Genomic DNA, 12,813 nt, shown 5'->3' on the forward strand with positions numbered 1-12,813 from the left:
GAGTATGCACAGGGATGTAAGAAACTTCTTCCTCATATCCTATCTAAATCTCTCCTCCAGCTATGAGGAGTTTTTCTTTTAAAAAGCCTTATCCTCTGCATGCTTTGAAAAAGGTTGGGTTGTACTTGACAACAACAGCATTCACTCCTTCTTAAGGTGTTAACTCTATCACTCCATGTCAGTACCCTTTCTGTTCTATCCCTGAGGTCCCTATTTTGGGCAACTTTTTCCACTAAGGGATTAGAAACGAACTCTACAAGTCATAAGCTGCTTTACCAAAAACAAGGAATAGAAGCAAGAAGATTGTCTCATTCAAAGCACTGAGGATCAGGGATGACTAGTACAATACAAAGAACCACGCAAGAATACCACTGCAAGATCTTCAGTTTTTACTTTGCCATCACTCCTCCAATTAATAAAAACAAAACCCAAATCATTTCCACAGTACACTGGGAGAATTTCACACAGCAACATTATATTTTGCTTGATAAAGAGCAGCATCCAAAACTGCAGAGTTTGAAAAGTTGATCAGAAATTCTTAACTCCAAACCACTCCACTAGATCAAGTCATCTTTAAATGTGTTGCAGAGAAACATCACTAGACTTTTAAAACTTGATAAAATAGGCTGACATTAAGAATAAAAACAGGAAAGATAAATTTTCTACTTACAAATAGTAAGCTTCATTTAAAAGTAATTCTGATCAGTATTTTGTTTTCAGAGTTTGAGTCTCTTCTAGATGAACTAGGAGGTTTGGTACTCAGATTTTCAGTGGAGATGCAAGATTAAAAACAGCAAAAAAAAAAAAAAAACCTATAATTTCCACCAAGTTATTTAATTACTTGGTTTTTTTGTTTTGTTTTCTTTTTAAAGATCAAAGGTAACTGAACTTAATTTGTTCAGCAACTTGGATTTCTTAGCATGTCAAAGTAGTCCTCTGCTAGTTAAGACCCACTTCTTGTAGTGTCTAATTGTATTTACTGAGACAGTTAGAGCCACATTCCACGTACTTAAGTGAAAGGTTTAGGTTTTTGTGCATATAAAGATATTATTTTGTTAAATAAACAGTTTAATTATTACAGCACACAGTTTGACTTTTGGTTTCGGCTGGGGTGAAGAGGGCAAGATGCTCATCGACACTTTTTCCATCTACAATTTTAAAGTAGTTTTAGAAGTATCAATAGAAAAAAAAAAAAAAAAGACTCTCCTAGTGTGCTTTCTCAGTAAATTTAAATGATGTGTAACTTTTGGGAGAAAGAAAAACTACTAAAACAGAAGCTCTGAATCATGCAAAATATGACCACCTCAGCTATATCAGCCTAGTGTGAGCAGCCAATTGGTGATGCTGTCAGACCATCCCCAGAAGTAGTGACATTTCATCCTCCCAGTGCCAGCCTGATGCGCGGGCCAGGTTAAAAACAAAGCAAACAAAAAGAAAAAACACACTGAGGCATCACCATACGCTCACTGTGTTTTCCATTTTGGCAATCCCAGTCAACCACTCTCTCAACATTGGTAGTTGACATTTACCACTGCACCAACAATGTCAGTAGCAGCAAGTCTGTGTTGTTGTTGTTTTTAAAGCAGCTACACACCCAGTGCTATTCATTATATATAGGTGGGTCTCCATCAGTTGAAAACGTGGACACCTTCTTTCCGTGATTCTGCACGTGATCTTCATTCATCTTCTCCAAGGCTTCAATCTAGAGAACCAAAAAAACTCACGTTGAAATTAGAAAGCCACGCTTGCTCTAGAATCTTCCTAAATAGTATAAGAAGTGTATATTGAGATGACTGATCAGTACTTACAACATTTCATTTATTCTGTCTCATATGGGCAATATGCTTTAGAAACAGCTCAAAACACCTGTTCTCAGAAGTTAATAAAAGGAGTTGCACTTCCTCACAGCTTCATACAACAACTGAAACACATATATATTATCCTCAAGGAAAAAACAAGGCCATATTTTATCCCCACTGCAAAATATAGTTTGTTTCCTTCCATATTTATATCTTTTTCCAAGATTTCTGGTGTGTGTCAGGATAAATCTAGCTTGTGTCACCCTTGGGGTCCAGCACGTGAAGCACAAGGAGTTGCAGAAAAGACAGGGTGATTCCTAAGACTTCATCTGTACTCCACGATGCACGTAACTATTTCTCCACTGCTAATCACCTCTGCTGTAACTCGGCTAATCCAACAACAGTGGAGAAATTCTCAGTAATATTAAGATTACAAATTCACCACAATTATTATCAGTAGTGAAAGCAGAAGACTGTCATTGTTTAATTTTTTTATTTTATTTATTCAATTTTTTAATACAATCAATGTAACACAGTAGGATAGCTTATTTTAGCCTCCAGCTTGTGTTTGGATTACTTCCTCTTGTACTCTGTGGGAGGTAATTTTATCCACTCCAATCTAAAGCTTAAGTTTAAGGATGGACTGCTCAATTTCACATGAACAGCAATAAGTCTTTCCCAGAAAAGCCATAGGTAAAGAGAGATGACAAACTCCTACGTACCAAAGCTCACAATGAAGTCAGTGAGAGTGAATTTCTCCCTTCCCACCCTTAATAAATCAATCAGTAACTTAATCTTGGAATAGCCTAAGAAATTCTCATGACTATTTTGCTCCCTTCATCAGTTTAAGGACTTGCACCACAAGTTAAATGCTCCGACCTGTTTATCCTGGACAAGCATAAACCTGCAATGTTATCAAGATTCAAGTAGAATTGCTATGTAGCCTTAATTTAATCAGTAGACGGGGAATTTTTGACAGCTTATAAGTGTCTGTGAACAGGATGCACCCCTTGAGGAGCGATAACCACAATTTGACAGTTAAAAGTGAAAGGTGACCACAAACTCCTAGTCTGTATTTAGATTAACATGATTTCATATGTCTAATGTTAGGCTTGAAGATTGAAAACGCAAGCCTATAAGAAAGACTTTACATTTGAAGTATTAAAAATAAGCAGCAATTTATTCGTTTCAACAAAAGCTTATTCTAAGAAAGGAAAGCCATAAGGCAAGACAACAACACTATCTTTTAAATGCAAACGGATCACTAAATATTTCCTTTAGCACTGGAAAGTGCAATTATGCACAAGGACCTTTTATATTTGGGAGCAGATCATCAGGAATAGAGAGGAAGTCTGTCAGAGTTTCTAAAAACTGCTTCTATAAGGAGGAAATAATCAACACTTAAAAGAGAGGTGCAAAATGATTTCTGAAGTTATGCTCACATTAATCATACAAACGAAACTTGGAAAGTTAAGTATTGCAGTGGCTACAAGCTAACCAAATTGAAACGTTAACCACAAAGTTGTACCTCTGCTTGGAAGTCCACTTCACTTTCAGCTGTAATATTTAAACCTGAGACAGCATTGAAGAGGTCACGCTCATTAAGTGCTTCTGCCACACCTCCTTTCTGGAAGAACTGCGTAAAATAAAAAGCACACATTAAACACTTAAGAGAAAACAAAATATTTCTCTTTCTCCACGAGTTATAATTTTAGAAGTTTTTAGACAAAATGATGTTTTTGCCTTTGCTGATGGATAGGTAACAGCTGAGGGAAGTTTTAAATCCACCAGCACTGTCCTATTCTACCCCAGAATTTGCCTTTCAAAGAACGCCGTCAGTACTGACATCATGCAAGATGAATCTTACACAAATCCAGCCACAATTATTTCGTGGAGTTATACTGATTGACTTTTTATTAATTCTGTATTCCGCTGTTGCTGTTGTATCTTAGAAAGACATCCTTTGTAACAGAGGATTGTCAGCTGAAGAGGTCCTACCTGTGAAACGTTCCTACAGTCTCTGAACAAAAATTCAAGTCCATGAGGATGAGTTGGCTCCACAGACTGACTGACATCAATAAGCCAAACCTGTAAGCAGAGACAGCAATTCACTTTGCTTTAACATTTCATATTAGACAAAACCTTTTCTTCCTACATCATTAAAAATACGCTCACCTTTCCATCGTGCCAAAGCATGTTGTATTCACTCAGATCAGCGTGGACCAGATTACACTCTTTATACAACCGCTGCATCATCTGCAATGAAACAAAACAATTAACAAAGTGTGCTAAATTCCAAATAAATAACAGTTGCACAACTGTAACACAATGAAGTGTTTCCCACCCACACACATTTCTATGATTTCTTCCAAGCCTTCGATAACATTTCACAGGGAATTGCAGTTCTGGTGAAATGCCAGCAAATCAAGCCTTTTAATCACTGACCTTTGTCAAGTCATTCTCATAAAACTCACATCAGCCCTGCCAGCAGACTGAGCACATTAGACAGACAAAAACATTCTCTAAATGTATCTGTCACTCTTGCCCAATCACACAGGGAAAAGGTGGCCCAGTTTTAGAATCCTGATCAGTATTGATACTCTGCTCATTGAAAACAGGGTTGCGTTGCTCTACCAGTCTCAAAATTTGACATACACATCATTCACAGTACCAAACTGCTGTTGGTTTTTGCTCGCTCTTTTGATTATGGGAAACTAATAGAAAACAGATATTTAGAAGGTACGTGTCTGAACCATGAAGAACACATGCCATATTCTAATGCATTCTCCAATTTCTACACTAGTTTAAAAAAAAAAAAAAAAAAGTGGTTTACTACCAGAGCATGATTAATTATCATCAACTAAGTGTTTTGTAAATCCAGAAAGACAGAGAACTTTCTTTATAAAAGGAGGACTACTAGCTCATGAGTTCTCTGTTGTAAAATACCCTGTCACCAAATTCGAAAGCACGTCCTCTGCTCAGATTATTTTTTTCTAATGCTTCATTTCTTATTTATTTTAAGTTACTCATTAAACAGCAGCAAAATAAGCCTTTGGACTCCATACATGGAAATTTATCCAAGCATCCTAGAAAGTAAATAAATGCTGATTTGTCCTTTAAGTTATTCAGTACAAGTACACGCCACATCAGCACTGCCTTACATTAAGAACTTGATAGTAGGCCTTTTTCGTATCTTCACTATTAAGTTTTACATCCTTTAGTTTAGGTGCTGGGACTTGATCCTGGCCAATGAAAGACATAACCAAGACGTGTTTCTTAAGGATAACCACTTGAGGACAAGGAATTCCTGCATTTTGCATTCTGTGGATAAAAACAAATAGACACTGATTAAGAAAACAAAACAAAGCCATAACAATTAAAAAAAAAAAAAAAGTCTAGTACTGCTTGTTCATTTCCAAGCCGCATGCCAGAGATTTGATCCAGAAGTAAGTAGTCTTTGAAACAGACAGGATTGTTAATTGATTATATATTTCCCCCCCCTCTACATTTCACTTAGGACTCTAAAATTTGAGTTATCCAAAGCGTGCCTAAAAATGGTAATGGAAAACTAATTATTTTTACAGCTAGAGGCTGATCACTTGACAGGCCTATAAATTCTACTGCCAAATCCCAGAAGATGCTTTTAATTCATTAAACTGTAAGAAACCAGATGCTTATTCAGTCTATGCCAACATCAAATCTAGACTTCTACCCAGACATAATCTAACTTTCTAAAACAGAGAGTAGGAAACCAACAAGAATTTGACTTTTTTTTTTTTTTTTTTACCTTGTTAAGTTATGCATTTCTTTCTCAGCCCACATGCGAATAATCTTCCGTGGATTCAATTTACTGAAGCGGTCTTTGAATCTGTAGTCATCCTTGATGTATTTGTCACGGTTTTTGAATTCATTCAGAGTTGTTTTAAACACTTTAATGGCACATTCTGGAGGTATAACTTTATCACCTTCAGTTGCACTTCTCGTGGAAAGAGTCAAAGAGTCAAGCACACAATAAAATTAACTGTTCACATCCTTGCAAGAAAATGCACAGCTGCTTTATTGCTTTTTCATGTTTGTTTTCTCTTTTTTTAAAATGATGCAAGATAATGAGATTTTTAACATGAAAGGAAAAGATTTGATATCAAGCTTGAAAATCACTTCAAGTTTGAAAGGGCTTAAATAGGAAATATTTGATTTTTGGAACTTTGATCACATGTTGCTTATCCAATAGGTTCCATCTCCCAGCCTGTGAAAATTTTAATTAAGCATTATAGCTAATAGTAGCTGTGTTAACAGATGTAATTACTTCCACTACAAGTGAAAAAAGATCCATGTCTTAGAGCAATAATAGTAGTGTCACCATGTTTTATTAAGCACCTCAAAACACACTGCCCTTTGAATAACAGTAAGCAAAAGGTCACTCTTACCACTGTTCAGGAGAGGTCAAGTAGAAGAAACTAACCAACCAACCAACCTTCTCCCAACATCATCTCACTCCTGACATCTCTAAACAAGTTATTTGAATTTGGGTTTTATTAATTCCTTCTTCATATACTTTAAACGACCAATGTTTCCATGCACTGCAATCTTTAATGCACAAAAATCCTTTGAGCATTGTAGTCTTTAAAACCAGAGACTTGCACAAATTGCAAAGTGAACAGCATCCCAAAGGTAACCATCTAGGTAACCCAAAAATAAGAGAGCACCTCTTGCTCAGCTGCATAGATTGAGCTGTTAAAAGTAGTGTGATGGAAAGACAACCTTCAGGTATCCCAAGGTCATCACAGTGGCTTTCTAGTCCAGGTTAGGTCAGTGGAAACAGACCTTCACAGAAAGCTGCAGTTGATTTGTCCCTAGCTCATCTCCAGAAAAAAAAGTGGAGGTGGTTTGTTGTTGGTTTTTTGTTTTTTGTTTTTTTTTTTTAAATACTTCAAAATAAACACTATTTGGCTTGCAGAACTTATCACTGTCTGCATACATATGAAGTAAACGTTTAAGTCCTGGCAATGAAATAAACACAGACTGTTCAAATATGTTGTGGTTTCTCCTTTTTAGGCTCTCTCTGGCACTTCAGGCTACTGTCAGTAACAAACAACATACTTACCTTCCTCCATATGCATGAAAAACAACAGATTCTTTCCCTGTGCTGATGCAGCCTGTGATGGTCTCCAGCATTCCACCACTGACCATCTTGTACAGAAGTAAACGTGTTTTAGGATCCACTGCTTTCTCCTATAGGTGAGAAAGAAGTATACAAATTATTAAAATAATCTTTCACTTTTACAATGAGTTTATAGTATTTGTAAGTTACAGGTGCCTAATTGCATGGGAAAAATAGCATATTAAGAGTGCTCTCTCCATTGACAGGGTGGGGGAGAAAAATACTCAGATACATTGTCAGCTGTGTAGCAGCCAGTATTTTATCAATTCTGCATTCAGTATATACAGTGTTATCACACAACCATAGAACCTCAGACTGGCTGAAGGGCACAGAGAAAAGGGACCTCTGGGTCCATCTGGCATAAGCACTGGTCAAGCAAGGACACTCAGAGCAGGGTGACTAGGACTGCATTCAGGCAGCTGCCAAAGATCTCCAAGGAGGAGACTCCACAGCTTCTGGGCAACTTGCACCAGTGCCAGATGGAAACTCTTACATTTCATTTACACACATTGCCTCTCATCCTGGCACTGGACACCACTGAAGAGAGCCTGGCTCCCATCCTCTCTGCTCCCTTCTGGTATTTATATATCTGATGAGGCACTCTCAAGCCTCTTCTCCAGGCTGAATGTTCCCAGCTCTCCCAGTCTCACCCCATAGGAAAGATACTCCTGCCCCTCCATCCTCTCAGTGGCCCACTGCTGGACTCTGCCCATGTCTCCCTTATACTGTAGAGCTGAGAACTGGACCCTACACTCCAGGGCTGAGTAGAGGGTAAAGATCACCTCTCTTGACCTACTGGCAATACCTTGCCTAAAGCAGCCCAGGATGCCATCAGCTTTCTTGACTGCAAGACATGCTGCTGGCTCACTGTCCACCAAATCCTTTTCTTCCAGGCTGCTTTCCACCTAGGTGGCCTACAGCACCCATCTGGTGCCAGGAACTGTTCCAGCCCAGCGCAGGACTTGGCATCTCTCCTTGCTGACCTGTAGGAGATTTTTGCCTACCCACCTCTCCATTTTGTCAAGATCCCTCTGAATTGCTGCATGGCCCTCTGGTGAGCCAGCTACCTCCCCCAGACCTCCTAGATTCACATCATCCATTAATTTACTGTGGGTACACTCTGCTGCATGGTCCAGATTCAGATTATTCCTTAAGAGCACTTTCTACAGTGTTTTCAAGAATCATCCCGAGATGTTATATTATTCTTGTATCAGCAAAAGTAAAGTAAAACATTCAAGCCTGAAAGACTTCAGAGCAGGAATTACCACAGGCACAGTTCTAGATTCATTCATTAAGGCTATCTACTGACTTCCTAAATTATTAAGGAAAAATTTAGTCACCTCATCTTCCTGAGACTTGCTATGAGGACAGATGCTTGGAGCCACATGCTTCAGAGCATGTGCTAGATGATTTCTATACGCAATCTCTAAGCTCATTTAGCAGAGTTAGAGACTGATTTAAATATTGTTTTTAGTAAAACAGTTCTTTTTAATCAAGGAATTACCAAAACAGCAGTTCACTGTTACATAAGATAAAGAGGATAAAAAGATTTAAAGAACATACTGCAGTGGAGTGTTCCTTCTTTTCATGGAGCCTTGCACTTCGACGTTCCTCAGAGTATGCATGCTGCTTTAAGGCGTTGAAGACTTGATTTGACAACTTTAAGTCCATCCCAATTCCATCCCCAACTTGAAACTCTGGTGCAAACTACAAATAGAGATAAGTATTGGTACTAGCAGACAACTATTGGCACAAGCAGGAATTTTTCGTTCTCATCTGCAAGAATCTAGGGCATATTAAGACCTAAGGGACAACATGCCACAAAGTGAGTTTCAAAGTGTCCAAAACCATATTGCTCCGAGCTCAGTACTCAGTTCTGCCCAAGCTGATATGATATTACCTAACATCCTGTGAAATAGCACTTACAGCATTTCCTTATTTAGAGCAGCAACACCACTTACGTTAAAAACAGAAGGCACATAGTATGGATAAGTAGATTGAAAAGCTGTATATCAAACCACTGACTGAAAATAAGTTACTTAGCTAAGCAGGCAAAATTAACCACACAAAAGAAAATTGTTACATGACAGCTTGACTATGTAGGAATAGCAATTATGTTTTATTTGCCTGTGTTCCAAACTTGCTGACAGCTTTGTTTTGTCAAAATAGTTCTGTGTAAGTTCTTTAAATATATAATTAACTATTATCAAAATAGACGTTTAAAAAAAAAAAAAAAAGGGGGGGAAGGGGAAAACACAAATCAAACTGCCAGTTCAAATAATTAAACCAAGTTGTTTTCGTCTGATGAGGACATAAAAATTCAGCACCACATACAGCAGTAAAGACAGGCAAACATTACTCCTTTTAATTAAATTTCAGCATTCTAGTTTCACATATGCTATGCAGAGTGAATTTTCCCAAGCTTTTACTTACATTTTCCATACGAGCAGTGTTCTTTCTTCCACAAACCACTTCATCATGTTTAGTAGTAATGTCCTTTCCTTTCCCTATGAAACCCTTTTTTGGTGTAATAGTAGGTTTATCTGCCAGCAATAAGAAAAAATATGTCAAACCTGACATCAAAGCAAACATAACTAATGCTCACAAGACTGGTTGGTACTACCACATACCTGCCCTGTAAGGATCATGCCTAGTATCCTGCCAATCAACTTCATCCTCTGAGCTGTCACTGTCAAAGGGATGCACCTTCCGATAATTTTCAAAGGATATGGAAACTTAAGAGACAAAACAAATGAGCACATCTGTGATTATTAGCGTTTGCTACTCCTTCATAGCTCTGTCAGTATAAGTAGAATGCCTCAAATATTTCCAAGGCAAAAATACCTTTGCTGTCTCCATTGAATTTCTTCTCTTCACGCCGAAGCTGTGCATCATATTCCCTGTCAAATTCCATCTGCAGCATCTGAGCTAGCATTAGGTCACTAGAAGTGTCAACATTTTCTCCTGTAATAAATGGTCCTTCTGCAACACTATATAAAAATAGAAAAGCAAAGCAGAAAAAACTAAGTACAATAATCTACACAGAAACACTGCTTCACATGATTTGATCACTCTATACAAAAAAACCCTAGTGTAGAGCTGTATAGAAACTAACACATCTTAACAGTGACTCCCTAAATTCTTATTGCCACTCCTTTACAAGGCAAACATTACTTCAGTGTCTTGGTTTACCATTCTATAAGCAGCATGATGCATGATTTTTTAAGATGCCCCGTATGAAAGGGAAAGAAATAACACAGCTAGAAAGATACATGCAGAAAATACATACAATATATATCCAAAAATAAAAACTAGAGTCTCACAGAACTGCTTGAATTGGAAGGGACCCTTAAAGGTCACCTGGTTCAAATCCCCTGCAGTGAACAGGGCACCTACAGCTACATCAGGTTGCTCAGAGCCCTATCCAGCCTGACCTTTAATATCTCCAGTGATGGGGCACCCAGGCAACCTGTCCCAGCACCCCACTACCTTCATTGTAAAAAAACAAAACAAAACAAAAAAAAAAAAAACACAAACAAAAAAACCCACCACCACAACAAAAAAAACTCCTTACATCCAATCCAGATCTCCCTTATTTTAGTTTGAAATCATTTCCCCTTGTCCTATTTGCTAGCAGGCTCTGCTAAAGAGTCTGTCCCCTTCCTTCTTATAGTCACCCCCTCCCCCCCCTTTAGATACTGAAAAGCTGCTCTCAGGTTTCCCTGGAGCCTTCTTTTCTTCAGGCTGAATAGTCCCATCTCTCTCAACCTGTCCTTGTAGGGAAGGTGTTGCATCCCTTAGATGATTTGTGCAGCCTTTCTTTAGACATGCTCTAACAAGTTCAGCATTGCATAATCAGCATTGCATTGTTCTGCCTCACAGAGAAGGTCAAAGGTAGAACTGGCATGAATTTAGGTCCTGTAAACTCTTGGCAGTAAGTATTCAGAATTTTAAAGTACTTGGAGAATACAAGTGATACACAACCAGACAGTTTGAAAACTGAATTTGTATATATGTTAAACCCTCTAAAAAAGAAGAAATTACATTTCTGACAACTTTTGTCAAAACGCAGTTTAGGGACTGACTTAAGGCAATCAAAATAATAGAAAAGAAATAGCAAAAAAGGACAGAAGAGTCTCTAAGGAAGAGTTTTAACTAGAGAAGCCACCATCAATGGAAAGACAGAGCTAGAAAATAATAGGCAAAGCACTTACTACACTGCTCCACTACAATCACACAGCACAGAGGAGGACAGATAATGGCGACTTACAACTGCAGAGCTCACTAATCCTGGATTTTAAACTTACGCAACTACTTCAGGAAAAGCAGCATTTTCCTCCTCCAGCTGCAGCTCTTTCGCCAGCTGTTCACTCATAACATCAGCAAGGGAACATGATATCGAGGCAGTTTTTGGAGTTCCCCAGGGACACTGTAAATAAATATTTTGTTTGAGACAGTGAGAAATGTAATGGCAACACTGATAATAAGGACAATTAGCTACCAGCAGCTCTAAAACAAGCTGGTGTAATCCCATAAGAGCTTGTGCTCTCTAGATATGGAGGAAAGTACGAGGAATTGTGGCACAGTAGATAGAATCACAGAATGGCCTGGATTGAAAAGAACTGCAATGATCATTCAGTTTCAACCCCCTGCTATGTGCAGGGTCATCAACCACCAGACCAGGCTGCCCAGAGCCACATCCAGCCTGGCCTTGAATGCCTCCAGGGATGGGGCATCCACAGCCTCCTTGGGCAAGCTGTTCCAGTGCATCACCACCCTCTGTGTGAAAAACTTCCTCCTCATATCTAACCTAAACCTCCCCTTAGTTTAAAGCCATTCCCCCATATCCTATCACTATCCACCCCTCATATCTCTAGGAGTAGCTCCATAAGCTGAGAAGAGTGTGACTGAAAGGACATCGATGGTCATTTCCTAACAGACAAGAAGGAAGAAAGCTTCACCACCGCCTGAAGACAGAAAGAAGCCTTCCCACAAAGTCTGTTTACAAGTTTACGCCGTAAAGTTGCCTTTAGAGAAACAGAAACCCGCACACAGCTGGAAGGAGGGCTGGAACCCAGGCAGCTCGCTGCCCCGACAGCCCAACCAACAACACCCCGCGAGGCCTCGCGGAGAACAGCCCCGTTTACCGGCCTTTCCACGAGAGGATAACTCCCGGCCGCCGCCGGGGCCTGCCCGAACCCAGCAGGCCGCCACGCCACACCGCGCTCACCTTGCTCTGCCAGGCTGGGCCCGGCCCGGCCTCGGGGGGGGCGGCGGCGACTCCTACCGGGTCCATCTGCGCGCGGAGAGGCGAAGCGGGAGGAGGACGGCGGCGACGTGAACTCTCGGGCGGGCAGCGGTGCTCTGAACGCGGAGCTTTCCGGGTTCGGCCTCAGTCCCCGTACCGTCACCAGCCGAGCCGTTCCCCATTGGCCGGCGGGACGGGACGCGCCTTCCGGTGATGTCAACACGGTGGTGATGCTGGGGGTGGGGAAAGAAAGGGGAAAGGTCGCTTTTTGTTGGCGAGGTGGGCGTGGAAGGGTAGGGGGGAGGGGGAGCGTAAGGGAACAGATGCATTTCATCGTGTAATCGAACGCCCTGCAAATACGAAATTAATAGAGGTGTTTCGTGTGTGATCCTCTGCCTGTTGCACCTCCATTTTAAGTGTTCACCTGGAAGTCGTGTGGGGATTGATATGCCCTCCTCTCAGGGCAGGGGCAGCTTCCTGGCACTTTGCAGCAATGCAGCCTCACTGCATGTATAGACAGCCATAAACGAGCCCCTGTGCAGCGGATCAACACTTGAACTGAATTATACTGAGATGTTCTGCAAAATCACATGTAAACAAAATCA

General features: G+C 40.0%; 1 protein-coding gene across 2 annotated transcripts; it reads right to left on the reverse strand.

Moving 5' to 3' along the window:
- Positions 1–1,600: 1,600 nt before the first annotated feature.
- RIOK3 (RIO kinase 3) lies at positions 1,601–12,256 on the reverse strand (the record flags this gene model as incomplete). Of its 2 annotated transcripts, none has more annotated exons than XM_079533240.1 (13): positions 1,601–1,702; positions 3,328–3,435; positions 3,798–3,887; positions 3,975–4,055; positions 4,961–5,120; positions 5,587–5,778; positions 6,904–7,031; positions 8,524–8,667; positions 9,394–9,503; positions 9,591–9,695; positions 9,805–9,950; positions 11,268–11,389; positions 12,191–12,256. In XM_079533240.1, the coding sequence occupies 13 exons, from the start codon at positions 12,254–12,256 to the stop codon at positions 1,601–1,603; spliced, it is 1,554 nt and encodes a 517-aa protein (XP_079389366.1). The 2 variants fall into 2 exon arrangements, with proteins under 2 accessions (XP_079389366.1, XP_079389365.1); XM_079533239.1 differs by having other exon boundaries at positions 11,268–11,404.
- Between the last annotated feature and the right edge of the window lie 557 nt (positions 12,257–12,813).

Source organism: Tetrao urogallus, assembly GCF_951394365.1.
Source record: "Tetrao urogallus genome assembly, chromosome: 3".
Taxonomy (NCBI): Eukaryota; Metazoa; Chordata; class Aves; order Galliformes; family Phasianidae; genus Tetrao; species Tetrao urogallus.